At 56.2% G+C, this 24,559-nt stretch overlaps 1 protein-coding gene across 1 annotated transcript; it reads right to left on the bottom strand.

Annotated features, from left to right (window-relative positions):
- Positions 1-1,170: 1,170 nt before the first annotated feature.
- Positions 1,171-21,881, bottom strand: STAMBP (STAM binding protein). Its single transcript, XM_054396646.1, has 9 exons — positions 21,679-21,881; positions 14,437-14,512; positions 13,273-13,368; positions 11,827-12,218; positions 10,756-10,873; positions 6,392-6,529; positions 3,155-3,267; positions 2,182-2,281; positions 1,171-1,448 (listed from the first exon to the last, which is right to left on the bottom strand). Exons 1-9 carry the CDS (start codon positions 21,879-21,881, stop codon positions 1,392-1,394), a joined length of 1,293 nt encoding a protein of 430 aa, XP_054252621.1. The 3' UTR covers positions 1,171-1,391.
- Positions 21,882-24,559: the final 2,678 nt, after the last annotated feature.

Below are 24,559 nucleotides of genomic sequence, written 5' to 3'. Positions count from 1 at the left end.
TCAGGCACACCAGATCCCCTCCACCCCACGGAGTCAGCTCAAAGGAAAACAAGTGGCAGCTGAAACCAGGCCAAGCTGATCCAATCCATCTGTGTTAAGTGAAGACCAAAGGCTGCTGGATGTGGAAGGCCGAGGCCATGCCATGGAGCACACACACGGATGCACAGCAGGTGGCTGGCAGCTCCTCCAGCCTTCCTCCCCTCCCCACGCTCTGCTCCTCACAGCATCCTGCCGGAGGATGTGGAGATGCCATGGGTCACGCTCAGCCCTTTGCCAGCCAGATGCTTTCCACCTTGCAGCACAGCTTCTCCCCCAGCAGCAGCAGCAGCAGGGGCAGAGGCTCCAGATGGGCAGCACAGGGAAGGGAATTGGCTGCTGGATGATGTTCCAAAGTCACTCGGGGGAGGTCCCCGGCTGGGTACTGCGTAACGGCGACGTCATGGGGCCCTCGGCTTTGGCAAGGACTTCAGACTGCTCTGAGAGGTGTGGAGGCAATGGGTGTGGTGAGCTTTGAGGACTGGAGTGGCAAAAGCTGCTGGAGTCCTGTCTCAGAGGGGTGGTGGCCTTGCAGAGCCTTCACACAACACGCTGCAGGCAGAAGCTCCTCCACGGCACCACCAGCAGCAAGTTGCCCCCCAGCCCCCGCTGGGCAGCCCAAGGGCTCTCACCCAGGAGGTGGAATCAAGTGTCCAGACACCCTCCCCACTGCTGGAATGAAGCAGCTTCTGAGGAGCAGTGCCACATCCACTCACCTTCTCTTCTGAAATGCTGAAATAGGGCTTCCCAAAGGAGCCTGGGACCTTCCTGACCTCACCAGACAAAGACCTGAGAACCAGCCAGCAGGAATCCCTCTGGCTCAGCAGAGAGAAGCTCTTGGATGGGGTGAGAGGGGTTAGGAAGGTTCCACCTTACACTACAGCAAAGACTTCTCAGCTGCACTGAGCCCACAGCAACCCAGAGAGAGGAGCAAAACAGAGCACAACTCAGTCTGGGCAAGTCCCACTTTGGAAAGCATTTGGAGAGGTTTCCACACCTCAAGTTTGCAGCAAACCACAGGGAAGCCCTCCCCCACCTCCTGCCAAGAAGCTGCTCAAGCCATAGCTTAGAGTATCAAACAACTGCTCCAGTGTTAGCTTCTGCCTCTGGATTTCCAGTCAGCTTTTCCCCACACCCTGAACCTCAGCCCCACTTTGCCAGCCCCATGCCAGGCACTGAGGTTTCCAGGTGCTCCCAGTGAGGTCAGGGAAGTGATCTCCCCATGGCTCCTGGGGGGGAAGGGGCAGGGGCACTACAGAGCAGAAATCACCTGCTACAGGAGGGCAAACCCCAAATTCCCTAGGCCTAGAAGGAAGGGGGGGAGGGGTCCTCTGTCAGTGCTTAAGGCAAGAGACCTATCGGAGATCCATCAGGACCACATCTCTCTCGACCACTGATACATGGTTGCAGGTCTGGAAGAGAGGGGAAGAGAAAGAGAAGAGGTTACTGAGATGTTCCCCCAGCTCAGGTGAGTCTCCTCTGCACCCTGACACAACCTGCAGCCAGCATCCTTCTCAGAGCAGCCCTCCTAGACCTGGAGCATGTCCTGCCTGGTGCCACACAGTGACCATGGCAGGACACAAACCCAGCTCTCTGCCTTCTCTCCAACACAAACCTGGACCTGTTTCTGCAGAGCACTGCCCTGCTCCCACCCCTCCACCACAGAATGGCCTGGGTTGGAAGACACCTTAAAGATCATCTACTTCCAGCCCTCTGCCACGGGCAGGGACACCTCCTCACCAGCCCAGGTTGTTCAAGGCCTCATCCAACCTTGGCCTCAAACATTTCCAGGCAAGAGATGTCCACAACTTCCCTGGGCAACCCACTCCAGTGTCTCACCACCCTCCCTGTAAAGAACTTATTCCCACTGTCCTATCTAAACCTGCCCTGCTCCAGTTTCAGACCATTGCCCCTTGTCCTACCTCCACAGGCCCTTATCAAGTCCCTCTCAGCTCTCCTGTAGCCCTCTTCTTGGTGCCACCTGTGCTAACTGCTCAGAAACCTTTGGCACCCCAGCTCTGGAGAGAGCCAAACCACTGCCAGGCTGTCCCAGCCCACAGCCTGCCACCTCCCCACAGAGATAAACTCAAGTGAAGTGTCCAAGGCAGCCCTCCAGCCCCCCCAGTGGCCTGTGGGGTGACTCACTGTGAAGAGAGGAGGGTCTTTGGGGTGGGGGTGGAATCCTTTCTGCCGACAGGAGGAGATCTCCTGCAGGCCATGCTCCGTCAGCCTGAAGAACCCTGTCCTAGAGCAAAGAAGAGAGGCTCTGTGCAGCCTGAGGCTGCTCATCTCCAGCAAGAGCAGAGGATTGCCTGCCTGGGACACTGCTCTCCACAGCCCTGTGGCTGCAGAGAGGTCTCCTACCACAGGTGGGCAACCACAGTCCAGGCAGGACCTCCTCCCTCCTCAGCTCAGAGGAGCTGCCAAGCCACAGTGCTGCCCTGGTAACACCTTGCTTGTGGGACTTGGCTGCTTACTCCCAACAGGAGACTGAGAGAGGAAGGGTTGTGGTAAACAGCCCTTGGATACCTTCTGAAGAGATTAGGCCTCACAGCCTGCCGGGGGCTGGAAACAACCTCTGGAGCTCAGCCAGTCCAAGTCCCCTGCTCCAGCAGGGCACCCACAGCAGCTTGCCCAGCACCACAATGCCCAGGGGGGTTGGAAGCTCTCCACACAAGGACACTCCACAACCTCTCTGGGCAGCCTGCTCCAGCCCTCCAGCACCCTCACAACAAACAACTTTCTCCTCCTCTTCACATGGAACCTCTTGGGTGCCACTTTGTGCCCCTTGCCTCTTGTGCTGTCCCTGGGCACCAGTGAGCAGAGTCTGGCCCCAGCCTCTTGCCCCCCACAGCTCCTTTAGCTCTTGCTGAGCATTGCTCAGCTCCCCTCTGGGGCTGCTCTTCTGCAGGCTCTCAGCCCCAGGGCTCTCAGCCTTTGCTCCTCCCAGAGCTGCTCCAGGCCCCTCAGCAGCTTCCCAGCCTGCCCTGGACTCTCTCCAGCACTTCCCTGTCCCTCTTGGACTCCAGCTTGTCCCTTCCCTGGGCACAACCTCCTGCCCAACCTTTTGACTGTGCCCCACAGGCAGAGGAAAAGGTCTTCCCCACCCCATACTTACTCCTGGTACTTGGGAGAGCACACAATAGCAATGGACTCAGGCAACATCATCTGGTAGGAGCAGTGTGTGTGCAGGTCCACGCTGGAGAGGAAAGCTGTCTGTGTGGGGTGGGTCTGCAACAGGGACACAGAACAGAGAGCAGCTCACAGCAGGGTTAGAGAATTCACCCTCCAAGGGCATCTTGTCCAACCCCCTGCACTCAGCAGGGACACCTCCAGCTGGATCAGGCTGCCAAGGGACACAGCAAATCTGATCCTGAATGTCTCCAGGGATGGAGCCTCAACCCCAGCCCTGGGCAGCCTGTCCCAGTGTCTCACCACCCTCACTGTGCACAACTCCCTCCTGATGTCCAACCTAACTCTGCCCTGCTCCAGTTTCAAACCCTTCCCCCTCAGCCTATCCCCACAGCCCCTTCTGAGCAGTCCCTCCCCAGCCTGCCTGGAGCTCCTCTGCAGATACTGAAATGCAGCTCTGAGGTCTGCCTGGAGCCTTCTCTCCTCCAGGCTGAGCAGTCCCAACTCTCTCAGTCTGTCCCCTCAGCAGAGGTTCTCCAGCCCTCTGATCATCCTTGTGGCCTCCTCTGGACCCTCTCCAGCAGGTCCATGTCTCTGTTGGAGGCCCCAGAGCTGGACACAGCACTGCAGGTGAGGCCTCAGGAGTGCAGAGGAGCAGAATCCCCTCTCGACCTGCTGCCTGCACTGCTTTGGATGCAGCCCAGGCTGTGAATGAGTCCAAAAGGACCAAGCCTGGCTAGAGAAGGTTGTGACAGAGCAAGGCCAGAGCTGCCTGGATGGCACACAGCACATGCTTGCACACACAATGTTGATGTTCTGCTCCTCTTTTCCATCTGGAATCACTGCAGCAGGAGTTCTCCTTGCCTGGCCATATCCCCCACAGCCACACTGCCAGGCCCTTGCTTTCACTCCTGTCCCCACAGGGCACTGATCACCTCACAGCACCACTGGGCACAGAACATCCTGCCAAGGCACTGCTGAGATCCCAGACTCCACCAGGAGAGCCAAGGCTCTGACTCTTGTACCATGAATTGTGCTCAGGGCAATCCCACAAATCCAAGTGGGGCTGAAGGGCTGGGGAGCAGCCCTGAGGAGAAGGACTTGGGGGTGCTGGGGGTGCAGAGTGGACAGGAGCTGGCACTGAGCACTGCCAGCACAGCCCCAGCCTGGCCTGGGCTGATCCCCAGCAGTGTGGGCAGCAGGGGCAGGGAGGGGATTCTGCCCCTCTGCTGTGCTCTGCTGAGACCTCCCTGCAGTGCTGGGGCAGCTCTGGAGTCCTCAGCACAGACAGGGACCTGGTGGAGAGGGGCCAGAGGAGGCCACAGGAATGCTGGCAGGGCTGGAAGGGCTCTGCTGTGAGGCCAGCCTGGAGAGGGCTCCAGGGAGAACTTCTGTTGGCCCTGCAGGGCTTAAAGAGGGCCACAGGAAGGAATCTTGATCAGGGAGTGCTGTGACAGGACAGAGGGTGATGGTCTGGAAGTGAAGAACAGAGATTCAGGCCAGGCAGTAGTAAGAAATTCTTCACTGTGAGGGTGATGAGACCCTGGCCCAGGTCGCCCTGAGAGGTGATAGATGCCCCAGGTCTGGAACCTTTCCAGGTCAGGTTGTTTGGGACTCTGAGCAACTTGCTCTAGTACAAAGTGTCCCTGCTGACTGCAGGCATGTTGGACCTAAATGATCTTCAAGGACCTTTCCAACCCAAACCATTCTGTAACTCCATAACCAGAGCCAACCAGCACCTCCCCCCTCTCTGGCTGGCAGCTGCATTTCACAGCCTAACTCCTGCTGGAAGGGTTTTTGTTTTTCCCCCTCCTCCTGCTTGTTATTTTTGTTGTTGTTGTTGTTGTTGCCAAGCCCAGCAGAAAAGCCAAAAGGATTCCTGAAGGTCCCTGAACACCTCAAGGCTATCACTGAAGAGCTATCACCCAAAGCTGACACCCTCCATGTGCCAGGCACACGCAGCAGGCAGCTGGTTGTGAAACCCTGAGAGGCAGCTGCTGCTTTCCAGAGATTCCTCAGCAGCACCAAACATTTTCCTTGGCACCCATCCCACTGCCAAGGGCTCCGTGGGGACAGGCAGAGGGCAGTGCTGCAGCCAGCCCAGGAATCCACCTCGGGCCCAGGCCAGAGCAGCAGTGAGCTGGCTGCATGGAGCAGCCCTGCTGTGGGGGGGACACAGCACATGGGAGAGCCTGGGATGCCCCAACACTGCCTCTGGAGTCAGCTGGATGGAAGTTGAGCTTCACACCCAGCATCCAAGGGTCTGATGATTTAGGAAGGGACCTAAATTTAAACCAGATCTGGGTTTGTTCAACAAAGGTCAAACAAATCTCACAAAGCCAAGAGCAAGGTCCTGCAGCTGGCTCAGGGCACTGCCAGGCACAGATCCAGGCTGGGTGGGGAATGGCTGCAGGGCAGCCCTGAGGAGAAGGACTTGGGGGTGCTGGAGGTGCAGAGCTGGACAGGAGCTGGCACTGAGCACTGCCAGCACAGCCCCAGCCTGGCCTGGGCTGATCCCCAGCAGTGTGGGCAGCAGGGGCAGGGAGGGGATTCTGCCCCTCTGCTGTGCTCTGCTGAGACCTCCCTGCAGTGCTGGGGCAGCTCTGGAGTCCTCAGCACAGACAGGGACCTGCTGGAGAGGGACCAGAGGAAGCCACAGCAATGCTGGCAGGGCTGGAAGGGCTCTGCTGTGAGGCCAGGCTGAGAGTTGGGGTTGGTCAGCCTGGAGAAGAGAAGGCTCCAGGGAGACCTTAGAGCAGCCTTCCAGTATCTGAAGGGGGCTACAGGAGAGCTGGGGAGGGACTTTGTGCAATGGCCTGGAGGCCAAGGACAAGGGGGGATGGCTTCAAACTGGAAGAAGCTGGACTGAGGTTGGACATTAGGAGGAAATTCTTCTCCAGGAGGGTGGTGAGGCTCTGGAACAGGTTGCCCAAAGAAGCTCTAAGCCTGGAAGTGTTGAAGGCCAGGCTGGATGAGGCCTTGAGCAACCTGGGCTGGTGGGAGGTGTCCCTGCACATACAAAGGGGATTAGAACTGGATGAGCTTTGAGGTCCCTTCCCACCCAACCCCTTCTGTGACTCTGTGACCAGAGGCAGAAACCCACCCGGAGGACACTGCCTGCTCGGTGCTGTCTCCTCTGGCAAGTTCTCTGCCACCAGCCCTGCTGTGTGCATCCCTTTGCAGCTGCATGGCAGCGGGGAAGTGAAGCAGGCAGGGGACTCACATGGATCCAGCCCAGTGTCACGAGGCTGTGCTGGTCCTGGATGAGGAAGAGCTCCTCCTCGTTCTCGGTGTCGCAGTAGTCAGGGCCCGCGTGCTGCTTGGGGACGATGACGTGGGTGATGGTGAACTCATTCCTCATCTGCAAGGCAGCACAGGGAGGCTCTCACCCACCCCCCCCTCCCCCAAGCCCCCATCCCAGGCAGCAAACTCACTGCTGTACTATCCTCAGGATGATTCCACATTCTCTACAGCTTCCTGAAAGGAGGGTTGGAGTCAGGTGGGGGGTTGGGCCCTTCTCCCTGTCTTGGGACAGGACAAGAGGAAATGGCTTCCAGTTGGCCCAGGGGAGGTTTAGGTTGGACATTCCACTATCTGAAGGGGGCCTGCAAGAAAGCTGGGGAGGGACTTTTTAGGCTATCAGGTAGTGATAGGACTGGGGGGAATGGAACAAAGCTGGAAGTGGGGAGATTCAGACTGAAGATAAGGAAAAAGTTGTTCCCCATGAGAGTGGTGAGAGCCTGGAATGGGTTGTCCAGGGAGGTGGTTGAGGCTCCATCCCTGGAGGTGTTTGCAGCCAGGCTGGATGAGGCTCTGGCCAGCCTGCTGTGGTGTGAGGTGTCCCTGCCCATGGCAGGGGGGTTGGAACTGGATGATCCTTGTGGTCCCTCCCAACCCTGACTGATTCTATGATTCTATGATTAGAAGAAACTTCTCCACTGAAAAGGTTCTCAAAGCCTGGCCCAGGCTGCCCAGGGAGGTGGTTGAATCCCCATCCCTGGAGGGGTTTCAGACTAAACCTGCCCTGGAACAATTTCAGGCCATTTCTTCTCCTTCTGTCATCTGAGACTAGGGAGAAGAAACCAAGCCCCAGCTGGCTCCAACCTCCTTTCAGGGAGCTGTAGAGAGCCAGAAGGTCTCCCCTCAGCCTCCTCCAGGCTGAACAATCCCAAGTCCCTCAGCTGCTCCTCTCCAGCTCTGTACTGCTGCCCTTCTCTGGACCTGCTCCAGCCTCTCAATGTCCTCCTTGGAGGAACTGAACCCAGCACTCAGGGTGTGGCCTCAGCTGTGCCCAGTCCAGGGGCTCAGTGTGGTGCTGAGGGCCATGGTTCAGCCCCAGCCTTGGCAGAGTCAGAGAATGCTTGGGCTGGATGGCCTGAAAGGACTTTTCCAACCAAAACCATTCTGTGATTCTACAACCAAGGACAAATCCTGCCTGACAAACCTGGTGGCCTTCTATGACAAGGTCACAACATTAATAGCTGAGGGGAGAGCAACTGATGGCATTGACCTGGACCTGAGCAAAGCCTTCCACACTGTCCCACACCACAGCCTGGGCTCCAAGCTGGTGACACATGGGTTTGATGGGTGGACCACAAGATGGATACAGAACTGGCTTGAGGCTGCACCCAAAGAGTGGCTGTCAATGGCTCCATGTCCCAGTGGAGGCCAGGGACAAGTGGAGTCCCTCAGGGATCAGTCCTGGGACCAGGCTTGTTCAACATCTTTGTTGGTGCCATGGACAGAGGCACTGAGTGCACCCTCAGCAGGTTTGGTGATGGCACCAAGCTGTGTGGTGCAGCAGAGAGCTGGAGGGAAGGGATCCATCCAGAGGGACCTGGGCAGGCTGGAGGGAAGGGATCCATCCAGAGGGACCTGGGCAGGCTGGAGGGAAGGGATCCATCCAGAGGGACCTGGGCAGGCTGGAGGGAAGGGATCCATCCAGAGGGACCTGGGCAGGCTGGAGGGAAGGGATCCATCCAGAGGGACCTGGGCAGGCTGGAGGGAAGGGATCCATCCAGAGGGACCTGGACAGGCTGGAGGGAAGGGATCCATCCAGAGGGACCTGGACAGGCTGGAGGGAAGGGATCCATCCAGAGGGACCTGGACAGGCTGGAGGGAAGGGATCCATCCAGAGGGACCTGGACAGGCTGGAGGGAAGGGATCCATCCAGAAGGACCTGGGCAGGCTGGAGGGAAGGGATCCATCCAGAGGGACCTGCACAGGCTGCAGAGCTGGGCCCATGACAACCTCAGGAGGTTCAACAAGGCCAAGTGCAAGGTCCTGCAGCTGGGTGGAGGCAATCCCAAGCACAGATCCAGGCTGGGCAGGGACTGGCTGGAGAGCAGGCCTGAGGAGAGGGACTTGGGGGTGCTGGGGGAGGAGAAGCTCAACAGGAGCCAGCAGTGAGCACTTGCAGCCCAGAGAGCCAAGCAGAGCCTGGGCTGCAGCAGGAGAAGTGTGGCCAGCAGGGCCAGGGAGGGGATTCTGTCCCTCTGCTCCACTCTGCTGAGACCACTCCTGGAGCTCTGTGAACAGTTCTGGAGCCTCTGTTACAAGAGGGATCTGGAGGGGCTGGAAGGTGTCCAGAGAAGGGCCAGAAGGATGAGCAGAGGGCTGGAGCTGCTCTGCTATGAGGACAGCCTGAGAGAGTTGGGGCTGTTCAGTCTGGAGAGGAGAAGGCTCCCAGGAGACCTTCTTGTGGCATTCCAGGATCTGAAGGGGGCTCCAAGAAAGCTGGGGAGGGACTTTTTAGGCTATCAGGAAGTGACAGGACTGGGGGGAATGGAACAAAGCTGGAAGTGGGGAGATTCAGCCTGAAGATAAGGAAAAAGTTGTTTCCCATGAGAGTGGTGAGAGCCTGGAATGGGTTGCCCAGGGAGGTGGTTGAGGCTCCATCCCTGGAGGTGTTTGCAGCCAGGCTGGATGAGGCTCTGGCCAGCCTGATCTGGTGTGAGGTGTCCCTGGGCATGGCAGGGGGGTTGGAACTGGCTGAGCCTTGTGGTCCCTTCCAACGCTGACTGATTCTATGATTCTGTTCTAACCCAGGACTTTCTAATTCCTTTCCCTGCCATGCAGAGCAACCACAGGAGCTCAGAATGATCCTGGACACCCTCAGAAGTGACTCTCTCCACTGCTTCCTAATGACACAACCACCAAGTGTCTGCAAGCAGCTGGGTTGCAGAGAGTTGCTACATCAAAGAACTGAATTTCAAAGCAAACTTCTGCAAGCAAAGCAGCCCCAAGGGACTGTGGGGGAAGGAAGCTGGAGCTGCCAGCTGAAACCTGTGCAAACCAACTGGAGGAGAAGCAACTGGCTCCAGTTGGTGTTTGCACAGACTTGTCTGGGTGAGGGTCCTCCTCCTTCACAGCTGGGACACCTCAGTCCTGCAGCTACCAAGGATATCTCATTGCTGCCTTTCAGGAGTTAAAGGAGGCCTAAAGAAAGCTGAGGACAGAGTTTGTGGAGTAGGGCCTGTGGGGACAGGACAAGGGGTGATGGTTTGAACTCAAAGTGGGAGATTCAGACTGGAGAGAAGGGAGAAATGTTTGTTTGACACTGAGGGTGGGGAGAGCCTGGCCCTGGCTGCCCAGAGAGGTGAGAGCTGCCCCATCCCTGGCACCACCCCAGCTCAGGTGGTTTGGGACTGTGAACAGGGGGTTGGACTGGATGAGCAACATGAAATTGTGCCAGGGGAGGGTTAGGTTGGAGATGAGGAAAAATTTCCTTGCTGCAAGAGTGGTCAGGGATTGGCACAGGCTTCCCAGGGAGGTGGTGGAGTCCCCATCCCTGGAGGTGTTCAAGAAACCTGTGGCACTTGGGGCCACGGTTCAGTGGCCATGGTGGGGTTGGGTTGTGGTTGGACTGGGTGATCTTGGAGATCTTTTCCAGCTGAAAGAACTCTGTGATTCTATGGCTTTTAAAGGTTCCTTTAGCCCAAAGCACTCCATGATCTGACTCTAAAGCAAGTCACCAGCTGCCTGTCACCAGCAATACAGAAGCACCTGAGGCAGGTATCCAGCAGAGTCAGCAGCAGGGGAGAGGAAGCTGAACACCTCCTGGGGCTCAGTAGTGAGCAACTCAGTGTGAGGAACTCAACATAGAAGGGAGGGAAAGGAGAAGCAGAGTCACAGAATCACAGAATGGTTTAGACTGGAAGAGACTTAAAGCTCACCCAGTTCCAACCCCCTGCCCTGGGCAGGGACACCTCCCACCAGTTCAGGTTGCTCAAGGCCTGATCCAGCCTGGCCTTGAGCACCTCCAAGGAGAGGGCATCCACAACCTGTTCTCCACCCTCATTGTCAAGAATTTCTTCCTCATCTCCAGTCTAAATCTGCCCTCCTCAAGCTTCAATCCATTCCCTCTCATCCCATCACTACAAGCCCTTGTTAAAAAGTCCCTTCCCAGCTTTCCTGTAGGTCCCTTCAGGTATGGAAGCCTTGGTCATTGGTGAAGCTGCACCACAGCCTCCCAGGGCAGACATCACGGGACCTTTACCCCTTTCCAAAGCTATTGCCCACCTTGTCAGCAGCCCCCCTGCAGGAGTTCAGAGTCCCCCAGGGTCACCAGTAGGGTCCCCACCTTACCAGCTTACCGCAGAGGATCCCACAGGTCTCCACACCCCTGATGGTGTTGGCATCAGCCAGCTGCAGGAACTTCTGGCACAGCTCCCTGGGCACGATGACCTGGCGAAGGACATCCAAGCTTGCATCTGTGGGGAGGAGAGGAGCACCATGAGCAGTGACAGGGGGGCAGGAATTGTCCTGAAGGGGCTAGACTGAGAAAATTCAGCCTGGAAGCATGAAGTGCTCTATTGGCCACCCTTACAAGAGCAGTGAGAGAGAAATGGTGGCACTGGGACACCCCTGAGGGACTCTCACTACTTCTTTCCAAAGAGAGACCTTCAGCAGCATGCTAAAACCCAAGTGTTTTGGTAAAGAAAATGACACTTCAGCACTTAAAAGCCCCAAAGCATTGATTTAGACCCTCCCAAGTGGGTGGTTCTGCACCACAGACTCCTCTTTCTTTCAGTGGTATCAAATAGTATCACTGAAATGGTATCAAAAAGTATCACTGAAATGGTATCAAAAAGTATCACTGAAATGGTATCAAAAAGTATCACTGAAATGGTATCAAAAAGTATCACTGAAATGGTATCAAAAAGTATCACTGAAATGGTATCAAAAAGTATCACTGAAATGGTATCAAAAAGTATCACTGAAATGGTATCAAAAAGTATCACTGAAATGGTATCAAAAAGTATCACTGAAATGGTATCAAAAATACCACTGAAATCAAAACATCTCACTGAAAGCAAGAGGAGTCAGTGGTCAAGAACCACCCACTTGGAAGGGTCTAAATCAGTGTTTTGGAGCCACAGCTGGCAGAAGAGTGGAATTTTCCCAGCCCAGTCAGGGACTCAATCCATTCTCCAATCAGTATTTGGAGCTAGGAAAGCCAAAGAGTTGTAGACTCCAGAGCAGCAGAGAGGCTGGGCTGGAGAAGTGTGTGTGGAGTGACTCCCAAGAGTTCTTCCCAGCTCTGCAAACCTTCCCTGACCAATGAGGAGACCACCCAGAGGGGATGGAGCCACGGTGAGACACTCCCCAGAGCCTCCCAGGCTTGTCTGGCTCAGCCCCAGGAAGGGAGGAGGGTGCAGTGGGAGGTACTGACTGTTGTCTGTGCTCCCCAGGGTGCTCGGTTTCAAAGATCTGTCCACAACAGGACGCCTGCAGGAGACAGTTCCTGCTGAGGGACTGGCAGGGGAAACTGGAGAGGCAGGAACCATTGGGATTAGATCAGTGGGAGGCCTCTCCACGCCCGGGATGAGAGGTCCATCCAGAGTCTCAGGCCTTGGCTCTGGCTTTCCAAACTCCTGCACTATCCTCAGACGTTCCTTCTCCAGCTCCTGGCGTCGAATCATCTCCTCAAAGGCCTGAAACTGCTCTTGCTCTGCCTGCTGCTGCTTCATCAGGGCCACTCGGCTCCTCTCCTCCTCCAGCTGCTGCTGCAAAGCCAAGCTGCGTGCAAACTCCAGCTCCTTCTCCTTCTGCAGGGAGAAACAGGCCAAGGGACATCAGCAGGCAGGGGAGCACCAGCAGGGTATGAAGTCTGTGCACTGCAGACCCTGCCCCAGGCTACTCCTAAAAGCTCTGCAGAACATAACCCTGCAAGGAAGGTTCAGCTTGCAAAACAGAGATGCCCACTCCCATCAGCAGCCCCAGCCAGAGCAGGGCAGTGGAACTCTGCTGCCTTACCCTCCCCTCCTCCATAGGAACACAATTCCAGGTCCATTTCCTTCTGTCCTCTCTCTAAAATCACTTCTCCAGGTCAATTTCACAGATTACATCAGGAAGGGACCCTCCAAGGGCATCTTGTCCAAGCCCCCTGCACTCAGCAGGGACATCTCCAACTGGATCAGGCTGCCCAGGGACACATCCAGCCTGATCTTGAATGTCTCCAGGGATGTGGCCTTAACCTGTCCCAGTGTCTCCCCACCCTCACTGTGCACAACTCCCTCCTGATGTCCAACCTAACTCTGCCCTGCTGCAGTTTCAAACCACTGCTCCTCAGCCTATCCCCACAGCCCCTTCTGAACAGTCCCTCCCCATCCTTCCTGTAGGTCCCCTTCAGATATTGAAACGCAGCTCCAAGGTCTCCCTGGATCCCTCTCTTCTCCAGCCTGAACAGTCCCAATTCTTTCAGCCTATCTTTCCCTCCATCATGTCTCTAAAATCACCTTCTGCAGTGTTTTGCTTTGCTCACACAGAACCTCAGACCCTTGCCCTTGCTGAGTTTCTGGGTCACAAGATTCAGACTTCATGTTGGGACAAAGAGAAAAAAAAAATACAAACAACCCAACAACTGTCCCAGCTATGCAGAACGAAAAGAGGCAGAGGGACACCTGTGACAAATTCTCCTGCACAGTGGCAGCAGAGACACAACCAGGGCAGCCCTGTGGTGAGGCTGGACCCTGCAAGCTGTGGCTACCCAAGTTTCCTATTTCAGAGCACTCAGGGAGCCCTGGAGACCTTCCCTCTTCCAAACCTTTTGTGGCTGAGGGCCTTCTGGGGAGCACAGGCCTCCAGTCTCCTCTCACTCACCTTCTGCTCCTTGTACTTAGCATAGTCCTTGGCGTACCTCTTTAACAGCTCCTCCTTGAGCTCTTCAGCTCTGGGGAAAGCTACTTCCTTCAGCTTCTGAAGGGAGGAAGCAGAGGCATGAGTGTGACAGCCCCAAGGCAAGACAAACAAACCCCAGACCAATGCAAGAACCAATGCAGCACCCAGAGATCATACAGCAGCTGCTTGTTCACAGGGCAGGAAGGGCCAAGCAGCTCCACCACTGCCTGAGGACAGGCTGCATGCTGTGACCAGGTGGGCACTGACAGGAGATAGGGAAGGAGAAACAAGTACAGCCTCCTTGAAAGGATTCACACAAATCCCTACAAACTAACTAAAATTAAAAATTTTATTGTTTTGTCTAGATTCTTGCATGATACAAAGGTAAAACTAATAGCACGACACAAAGTCTGTATTTTAGCAGGCTTAATCATGAACTGTCTTGGAAAGATAAGTTACACAAAGTGTTTACATGCTGTTCATATGCAAGTCTAAGGAACCAGTGTCCAAAGAATCACCAGCAGTTTCCCAAATAAAGGTTTCTCTCACAGAATATTATAACTTTGATAAAATTTGCAGAAATCTTACAAAAAAAGAAAAAAATCTCGAACAAACAAACAACCCAAACCCAACCAACCCACCCCAAAAACTTCACCACCACTCAGCAAGAGCTCTTCTGGTCAAGGTTGAGCAGAGGAGTGGTAGCTTCTTGAGGCTGTGAGCTGTCTCCAAGGATCTCCTGGCAAAGCCCTTGAGACCCACCACACAGCATCCAGCCCCCACCCATGGAAAAGCTCACACCAAGAGAATCACAGACAGACAGACTCCCAGGATGCCAGGCTGGAAGGGACCCCAAGCATCACCTGATCCAACCTTGCTAGGTGACAGTGGAGTTGAAATGAGGGGGGGCAGCACCCTGGCAAGCTGAGGGCAGGACATCCCAGTGCTCAGCAGACAGCAGACTGGACAGCCCCAGGCAGCCCAGTGCAGGGACAAGAACCCAAACCAGAACTCCCAAGGGGTTAGGACTGCCTGGCTGGGGCCAAGGATTCTTAAGGTTTATACAGAGCCAAGAAAACCCAAGGCTGATGACCTCCAAACATGTCCAGCAGCAGCTGCTGAGGACCTGGCAAGGTTGCCACTCACTTTGACTGTCTCTCTCTTCTCAGGAATGACAGCAGCTTTGTAGTCACGGTGCTGGGGCAGCTTCTCTATGAAGAGCCTGAAAAGCAGAGAGAAACTGACTGCTGAGCCCAGCAGGGAGGGACAAACACCACACTCTTAGAGGCATTTAGAATCATAGAATTGTCAGGGCTGGAAGGGACCTCAAGGCTCATCCAGCCCCAGCCCCCCTGCCACGGGCAGGGACACCTCACACCACAGCAGGTTGCTCACAGCCACCTCCAGCCTGGCTGCAAAAACCTCCAGGGATGAGGCTTCCACCACCTCCCTGGGCAACCTGTGCCAGTCTCTCACCACCCTCATGGGGAACAACTTCTTCCTAACATCCAATCTCAATCTCCCCACTTCTAGTTTTTCTCCATCCCCCCCCAGTCCTATCACTCCCTGACACCCTCAAAAGTCCCTCCCCAGCTTTCCTGTAGCCCCTTTCAGATCCTGGAAGGCCACCAGAAGCTCTCCTGGGAGCCTTCTCCTCTCCAGACTGCACAACCCCAACTCTCTCAGGCTGTCTCCAGAGCAGAGCAGCTCCAGCCCTCTGCTCATCCTTGTGGCCCTTCTCTGGACACCTTCCAGCCCCTCCAGATCCTTCCTGGAACAGAGGCTCCAGAACTGGACACAGAGCTCCAGATGGGGTCTCACCAGAGCAGACTAGAAAGGGAGAATCATCTCCCTGGCCCTGCTGGCTATGGTTCTCTTGATACAGCCCAGAGATCCCAGGATTTCTGGGAGTCTGGATCACTCCAGTGCTGTCCCCTTGCTCTGCCATCTCCCTGGGCCTTGTGCTCCTCACCGGCAGGACATTCTCTGCCTTTCTGCATTATGCAATGGCCTCCTGAGATCTTCATGGAATGGGTTGGGTTGGAAGGAACCTTCAAGAGCATCCTGTTCCAACCCCCAGCCATGGGCACCTCCCACCAGCCCAGGCTGCTCAAGACCTCATCCAGCCTGGCCTTGAACACCTCCAGGGAGGAGGCAGCCACAGCCTCCCTGGGCAGCCTGTTCCAGTCTCTCCCTACCCTCACTCTCAAGATCTTCCTCATCTCCAGTCTCAATCTCCTCTCTTCCAGCTCAAAGCCATCACCTCCTGTCCCTCTGGTTCATGGCACATAGGAGATCTCATTTGACCATAGAATCACAGAACACAGCAGTTTGGAAGGGACCCTCAAAGGTCATCTTGTCCACTCCCGCTGCAATGAGCAGGGACACCTCCAGCTGGACCAGGTTAGTTCCATGGGAGCACATCACACAGGAGATTTTTTTCTTCCACCTGGACTTTGGAGATGATCCTCAGGGATAAACATTAATAGCTGCTCTGAAACACCAAGGATGATGTCAGCAATGCAGGAAGGTCCTTGGGCACCTGCCTACACCTCTGAGAGCAGCCCAGGGCATTGCACCCAAGCTCCAGGACTCACTGCTCACTCTGACCTTCTGCATGGAGGAACAAACACTTTGGGCAAGAGATGGAGAAATCAGCTCAGCCCAGCCCATGAAAAGAGAAGACTTGCAAGAAAGCTAAAAGCAAACTCACAACATCCACAAGCAGCCTCTTGGCTCAATCCTCTGGGAAAAGGAAAGACTTTTGGCAACCCTGAATGCTCCTGGCTGCCAGAGAGATGGTGAGGATGGTCTGAGCAGGGACCACAAGCTCAGCAGAACCCTGCTGAGACCCCAGTGAGACCTGGATAGACTGAAAGCAGGGCAGAGAGGAACCTAATGAGGTTCAACAAGGAGTGCAGAGTCCTGCAGGTGGGCAGGAAGAATCAACTGCAGCAGGACAGCTTGGGAGGGGATCTGCTGGAGAGCAGCCCCAAGGAGAAGGAGCTGGCAGCGCTGGTGGGCAGCAAGTTCTGCATGGCACAGCAATGAGCCCTGGGGACCAGGAAGGCCAAGGGAGTCCTGGGGGGCATTCAGAGTGTGGCCAGCAGAGCCAGGGAGGTTCTCCCCCTCCTCTGTTCTGCCCTGGAATATTGCATCCAGCTCTGGGCTCCCCAGTTCAGGAGGGACAGGGATCTGCTGGAGAGAGTCCAAGGGAGGGCTCCAAGGATGCTGAAGGGCCTGGAGCAGTGCCTGGGGAGGAGAGGCTGAGAGCCCTGGGGTGGTGAGTGTGGAGAGGAGAAGGCTGAGAGGGATCTGCTCAATGTCTCTCAAGAGCTGAGGGCTGGGGGGCAGGAGGCAGGGGCCAGGCTCTGCTCACTTGCACCCTGGGCTAGGCCAAGGGGCACTGGATGGAAACTGCAGCACAGGAGGTTGCAGCTCAGCAGGAGGAGGAACTTCTGCACTGGGAGGCTCCCAGAGGCCTGGAGCAGGCTGCCCAGAGAGGTTGTGGAGTCTCCTTGTCTGGAGCCTTTGCAGCCCTGTCTGGATGTGTTCCTGTGTGCCCTGTGCTGGATTCTCTGCTCCTGCTCTGACAGGGTGATCTTTGGAGGTCCTTTCCAACCCCTTACATCCTGTGAGCTGTGACTCTGTGAACCTGTCACAGCCTGGAGCCATGGGGAAGCTGCCACTCCACCCTCAACACCCAGCCAGGTCCTGCTCCTGGCTGGTGGCTGGGAAGTAGGTCACTGTGCTGAGGAGACAAAACAAGGCTGTGAGCAGTGCCAGCAGCTAGCAGATTAAAATGGAAGGGATTAATTAAGAAGGATTAAGAGCAGATGCTGGCCTGGAGAAGATGGAAAAACTAGCAGAGACAGCTGGGGTTCCACAAGTCAGGAAAGGGGGAAGTAAAAAAGTGGGCAGCAGGATGAAAGGAGGAAGAGGAGGACTTGAGCAGGCAGAGGAAGACTCTGGGGCAAGAGCGAGAGGCTGGGGTAGGGCAGGGCCTGTTCATGTTTCTTTCCCACAGCCCAGCTGAGGCTTGGCAAGGCTGCAAGCCCAGGAGTTTGGGGCTTGTTCAAAGCTCCCCCTGCTCCCCAGCCCTCTGGAGCAGCAGCTGTTTGGCACCGAGCAGCCCCAGCAGAGATTTTCAGCACCGCTGCGGCACGCAGGCCAAGGCAGAGCCTCCAGAGCCCCTTCCAACACCACACACAAACCTCTGGAGCCATCCCCTCACAGCCTGCAGCCCACAGCCATGGGGGGCAAACCAGGAGCCCAAACACCACCAAAGAGAGCCACAGGTTTTACTCTTTTTCCTTCTCATTTGGCCCTACCAAGACCAAAGGTAGTGCACCTGGGGGTGGCACAAGGAGAAGAGGCACCCAGATCAAAGCAGAAGCACCTGTTGAGGAAGACAAGGGAGCAGATGTCCTACAGAGTGATAAGAAACTTGTGTTGAAAGTCCAGCCTGGTTCTTCTCAGAGACAGCCCTGCCAGCCTCCTGCCCCCAGTGAGGGCTGGGCAGCAAGCTGTGCCATTGCACAAGAGAGATATGGAGCTGCTGGAGAGGGGCCAGAGGAGGCCACAGCAACGCTGGCAGGGCTGGAGACCCTCTGCTGTGGGGGCAGGCTGGGAGAGTTGGGCTTGGTCAGCCTGGAGAAGAGAAGGCTCCAGGGAGACCTCAGAGCAGCCTTCCAGTGTCTGAAGGAGCTCCAGGAGAGCTGGGGAGGGACTTTGTATAATGACCTGGAGTGACAGGACCAGGGGTGGTGGCTTCAGACTGGAAGAAGCTGGATTGAGACTGGTCATTAGGAGGAGGCTCTGGAAGAGGTTGACCAGAGAAACTGTGGAGGCTCCAAGCCTGGAAGTGTTGAAAGCCAGGTTGGATGAGGCCTTGAGCAAGCTGGGCTGGTGGGAGGTGTCCCTGCACACAGCAGGGGGTTGGAACTGGATGATCTTGGAGGTCCCTTCCAACCCAAACCATTTCAATGACTCAAAGACAACCACAGCACCGACTGCAGATGAGGAGGGAGAATTCTGGTCCCATTTCTAGAAAGGGTAGAGCAGATCAAGTCATGGGAGAGGCTCCAGATACCAATCACCTTCTGGGTCACAGCCTTGGGGAAGGACATCTAGAAAAGAACCTCCTGAAGCCTACAGCTGCAGCTAGAGAACTGAGATGGTGACAATAAGCTCAGACCTTCAAACAAGGAAGAACAGTGAAGCTGGGGAAGGGTCTGGAGAAGAGGGCTGGGGAGGAGCAGCTGAGGGAACTGGGGGGGTTGAGCCTGGAGAAGAAGAGGCTGAAGGGAGACCTCATTGCTCTCTACAGCTCACTGAGAGGAGGCTGCAGGGAGGTGGGGGTTGGCTTCTTCTCCCTAGTATCAAGTGACAGAACAAGAGGGAATTGTGCCAGAAGTTTAGGTTGGAGATGAGGAAAAATTTCTTTGCTGCCAGAGTGGTCAGGGACTGGAACAAGCTGCCCAGGGAGATGGTGGAGTCCCCATCCCTGGAGCTGTTCCAGAAACCTGTGGCCATGGCACTTGGGGTTTAGTGGCTGTGGTGGTGTTGAGTTGATGCTGGGCTGGATGAGCTCAGAGAGCTTCTCCAACCCATACCATCCTGTGCTTCTCTGACAATCCAGGGCAGAAGCTGACATTCCTCAGCACAGGAGAATTCACACCACTGAGGGAAGGGGTTTTGCCCCTTCCTGGCAGCCCAGCAGCCAGCTCAGCACAGATGCCAGGAGCATTTGAAAGCTGCTGGAGAGAAGCCAGGCCAGCACCCATCTGTGCCACAGCAGGAGAGCCAAGGTGCCTTCAGCTCCTTTGTTTAAAGAGTTTCTCCTCCAGCTACGTAGCAGCCTGGAAACCTTCCCAAGGGTTTCACACTTCCAGGCCTGGGCACTCGCTGTGATGCCCATAAAAGCTCAGCAAGTGCAAGGCAGGAAGCAAAGCTAATCCCAGAAAAATGTCCTGGGCTTCAGGGGCAGGAATCCTGCACATGGGGGCAGGGAGATGCCCACTGAGATGCCACCGGGCTCTGGGTAAGCAGGCAGCATGGGCACAGCAGAGGGGCACTGGGGGAAACTGGGAGAGGCCTTTGGGTAAGGAAGCTACAGGACAGGGATGCTCTGTGCCACTGCTGAGGCTCTCAGCACCCACAGGCAGAGCTGCTGGAGCTGCTCTGGGTGCTCAGACACCATCCAGACCTGATACCACCTCACCAGGGTGTGCTCCAGCTCAGCAGCAGGGATTCAGCCCCAGGATGGATCCTTCCTGGCTGTACGAGGCTCTGCACTTGTCTACACAGAGGGTGCTGGAGGCCTGGAGCAGGCTGCCCAGGGGGGTTGTGGAGTCTCCTTCCCTGGAGACTTTCCAAACCCACCTGGATGCATTCCTCTGCAGACTTCCCTGAGTCTGCTGCCTTTGGCAGGGGGTTGGACTGGATGATCTCTGGAGGTCCCTTCTAACATTCTGTGATTCTGTGTAGACCCTCAGCTGGGGAGTCCACAGCTGAAACACCACACAGGGTCCTGGCTGGGTTTAGAGGTGATCTGGGGCTTTCTAGAAGGCTGCTCAGTACCCAAGGAACTCATCAATTGGGTTCTTTGGACCCAGAACTCTTCCCTCAGTCCTTCCTGGAAAGGTTTGGGGTAGGGAGGGACTCTAGTCTGCGATGTAAAACAACTGGGGCCAGCTCTGGAACCCTCAGCACAGACAGGGACCTGTTGGAACAAGGCCAGAGGAGGCCACAGCAATGCTGGGAGGGCTGGAAGGGCTCTGCTGTGAGGCCAGGCTGAGAGAGTTGGGGTTGTTTGGCCTGGAGAAGGCTCCAGGGAGACCTTCTGGTGGCCTTGCAGGACATAAAGAGGCTGATCAGAAAGCTGGGGAAAGAGTTTTGAGCAGGGCCTGCTGGGCCAAGCCAAGGGGGGATGGTTTGGAACTAAAAGAGGCAGACTCAGGAGTGGAGAGAAGGGAGAAATGTTTGACGCTGAGGGTGGGGAGAGCCTGGCCCTGGTTGCCCAGAGAGGTGAGAGCTGCCCCATCCCTGGCACCACCCCAGATCAGGTTGTTTGGGGCTGTGAGCTCTGGTTGCTGACTGGATGACCTTGAAAGGTTCCTTCCAACCCACAGCACCCTGGGATTCCATGATTCTATGAACCAAACCTGCAGCTGCTGCCTGCACCTGAGGGAGGAACTCAGTGCTGCAGTAACCTCAGTGTGAAACAGCTGCTCCTCCACAGGTGGTTCATTACAGAAGCCACCAACCAGCCTCCAACCCTTCCTGGCAGCCACCTGACACTGAGGTGCTTGCCCACAGACCCCTGGCAATCCCATAATGAGGTCACCACCAACCTAGCAACAGCTGAGGCCACTCCAACCACCCTGCAGTGACCAACAGCAGGAAGCTCTGACACACAGGGAGCCAAAACCTCCCTGCTGCTGACAGAAGGCTCCACCAGCAGAGGGACAGAAGATCAACCTGGCTTCAAAGGGAACCTCCCAACCCCCTGCAGAGAGGTGAGCAGCACCTGTGGGGTTGTGACTTGCACCTTTATGGCATTTCATGGTCAGTCTAACCTGCTGCATCCTCACCCCTGCAGGAGCTGGACTCACAGATCCACAGAGCTGTGGATGTTGGAAGAGGCCTCGGAGATCATCAAGTCCAGCTGCTCATCCAGAGCTCACAATCCACCACTGCACCACTTCCCTCAGCACCACGTCCCTCAGCACCACGTCCAGGTATCCTTTAAATACCTCCTGGGCTGGTGACTGCCCTGGGCAGCCTGGGACAGTGCCTGACAACCCTTGCTGGGAAGGAATTTTTCCTCATGCCCAACTTCTCCTGGGGCAATTGGAAGCTACTTCCTCTTGTCCTGTTGTCTGTTCCTTAGGAGAAGAGCCCAACCCCCACCTGGCTCCAGCCTTTCAAGGAGCTGTAGAGAGCCAGAAGCTCTCCCCTCAGCCTCCTCTTCTCCAGGCTGAACACCCCCAGCTCCCTCAGCTGCTCCTCCCCAGCACTCCTCTCCAGACCCCTCACCAGCTTTGTTGCCTTTCTCTGGCCCTGCTCCAGCCCTCAGTGTCCTCCTTGGAGTGAAGAGCTCAAAACCAAACCTAGCACTCAAGCTGTGGCCTCCTCAGTGCCCAGCCCAGGGGCACAATCCCTGCCCTGCTCCTGCTGCCCACAGCATTGCTGCCCCAGGCCAGGCTGCTGCTGCCCTTCTTGCCCACTGGGCTCATCACCAGCCGGCCAGATGCATCCAACCCAGTCCTGGAGGAGCAGAGCTGACAGCAGGCAGGACCCAGCTCTTGGAGCTCAACAGAGGCCGGGTGGGGCGGGGCAGGGGAAGGCAGGGCAGGGCGGGGCAAGGCCCCAGGCCTTCCTTACGTGATGTATTTGTTGTAGAGGATGAAGGCGTGCTCGGGGTTGCCCTCCTCGGTGTAGACGGTCGCCATGCGCAGCATCTCCACACCGGAGCGGAAGTAGCGCCGGGGGGGGATGTCCTCATTCACCTCCACGGCGCTTCCCGCCTGGATCAGCCTCCGGACTCGCTCCTCCGGAGGGAGGCTGACGTCGGCATGGTCAGGCATGGCGACGCACATCAAAGCTGCCCTGCAGGCTGGGGAACGCTGTGTGTGGGGGAAGGGAAGGCAGAGAGTCATGGAGCTGTTCGGGTTGGAAAAGGCCTCTGGGATCACCCAGACCGACATCAGCCCAGCACCACCATGGCCACCATACCACGGTCCCAGCTGCCATGGACACACATTTCTTGAACACCCTCAGGTACAGTGACTCCACCACCTCCCTGGGCAGTCTGTTCCAGTCCCTGACCACTCTGGCAGCAAAGAAATTCTTCCTCATTGCCAACCTAACCCTGCCCTGGTGCAACCTGAGGCCACTTCCTCTCCACCGATCACCTGAGACTAGGGAGCAGAGCCCAACCCCCACCTCACTGCAACCTCCTTTCAGGGAGTTGTAGAGAGCAGTGAGGTCTGCCCTGAGCCTCCTTTTTGCCAGGCTCAACCCCATCCAGCTCTCTCAGCTGCCCCTCCCCAGCCCTCTTCTCCAGACCCTTCCCCAGCTTTACTGCCCTCTTGGAGGGGCTCAAAACTGAACCCAAGATTCTTGAACACCTCCAGGCATGGGGACTCCACCACCTCCCTGGGCAGCCTGTGCCAATCCCTGACCACTCTTTCCAGCACAAACCAGGGAACTTGTGCAGCCTCCTCAGAAATGTCCCTCCTTGATAGAAATCATCCCCCCTCAGCAGAGAACTGTTTAATACAGAGGCCAAGCTAGGTCCTGAGGGAAGAAGTTGGGAGAAGCTCAGCTCTTTTTGGGCGCACAGTTTGGATTTTACCTTTACGACCTGGAAGCTGACCAGAGATTCAAGTTCAGTCCTTGGTAACTGATTTCAAGCTACGGTCTGGTCCATCCAGAGGAGTCAGACCCGTTCAGAAGAATCTGGCCAGGCTGGGTGGATGTGCTGAGGCCAATGGGATGAGGTTCAACAAGGCTAAGAGCTGAGTCCTGCCCTTGGGGCACAACAACCCCAGGAAGGCTCCTGGAAACTGCCTGGTGGGGAAGGCCCTGGGGGTGCTGGGTGCCAGCAGCTGGAGATGTGCCAGGAGGTGCCCAGGTTGGCAAGAAGGACAGCAGCAGCCTGGCCTGGAGCAGCAATGCTGTGGGCAGCAGCAGCAGGGCAGGGATTGTGCTCCTGGGCTGCGCACTGGGGAGGCCACAGCTTGAGTGCTGGGGGCAGGGTTGGGCCTCTCACTGCCAGAAGGACCTTGAGGGCTGGAGCAGGGGCAGAGAAGGGCAAGAAAGGTGGGGAAGGGTTGGTCTCTCCCCTTAGTAACAAAGCACAGGACAAGAGGAAATGTCCTCAAGTTGCATCAGGGGAGGTTTAGGTTGGACATCAGAAGAAAATTCTTCACTGGAAGGGTTCTCAAAGCCTGGAACAGGCTGCCCAGGTGTCTCTCCACACAACCCAACCAGTGCTGGTCTCTAGCTTGCGGCGAGTTGGCCAAAGTGTTTCCCTCAGACTTGAACAGAAGCAGCTTCACAAGGGACTTCCAACACCTCAGCATTCACCATTCTCACAGCAGTGAGAAGAGGATGGAGCTAAAGGTCACCCTCCCAGCCAGTGCTGCTCAGCAGAGCTGTCCTCACCCAACCAGTGCCATCCCAAACTGCTCCCTGCCTGGGCACAGCCTCTCTGCCCTGTGCTGTGGGAGGCACACCCAGCACCCCAGGAATGCACCTCGACCTGATCCCCATGTCTGCCTCCAACAACCCACAGCCCTTTTGGCACAAGACTATAAATTCAAAGTGGAGGAAGGGCCAGAATCATTGAATGGTGTGGGTTGGAAGGGACCTTAAAGCTCATCCAGCTCCAACCCCCTGCCATGGGCAGGGACACCTCCCACCAGCCCAGGTTGCTCAAGACCTCATCCAGCCTGGCCTTGAACACCCCCAGGGAGGAGGCAGCCACAGCCTCCCTGGGCAACCTGTGCCAGTCTCTCCCCACCCTCACCCTGAAGAATTTATTCCTCATCTCCAGTCTCAATCTCCTCTCTTCCAGCTCAAAGCCACTGCCCCTCATCCTACCACTACAAGCCCTTCCCAGCTTTCTTGTAGGCTCCCTTCAATACTGTTTCTTCCTCCAGCAAATGCAGTTTTCCCTTGGAAAAGCCACCCTGCTGTTAAACTCTAGGACATCACAGAGATTAATCCAGAGCACCTTGAAAGCCTTCCTGCAACCCAAGTGCCACACACACAAGGTTATGATTTACTCCGGTGCCTTCCCAAAATGGGGAAAGGTCCTGAGCTGAGCTAAGCATCCACTAGAAGATCCTGAGCAGTGGAGGAGTTGTCTTTCTGGGGTTACCTCAGAGTAGAAGCCCTGTGTTAAGGTAGGCATGTCTCCCAGCCCACATCCTGGGGTGGCCTCCACAGCCCTCTTGCCCCAAATAAGGGCTGTGGGATTGAGTCCTGCTAGAGGTTGCTGAGCCAAAGTGCTCACTTACGGGGTGTGACAGAGTCACAGCTCAGAGTGGGCTTCAGCCTCTCCTCCTCACTGGAGGAGGAGCTTGTACATGTGGAGCAGGGGGGTGGATTTGGTTGCTCCCCTAAGCCAGAGCTCTCAGTCATCACAATCCAAAGCTCACCTGCCAAGTTCCACAGTTCTACCTCCTCCAAAAAAAAACAGACACCATACACGCAGCACAACTCCTGACAGCCCCAACCCAGAGCTCTCCCTCTAATT

Source organism: Indicator indicator, chromosome 38 (assembly GCF_027791375.1).
Source record: "Indicator indicator isolate 239-I01 chromosome 38, UM_Iind_1.1, whole genome shotgun sequence".
Lineage (NCBI taxonomy): Eukaryota > Metazoa > Chordata > Aves > Piciformes > Indicatoridae > Indicator > Indicator indicator.
This window is presented reverse-complemented; position numbering and strand designations above follow the sequence as displayed.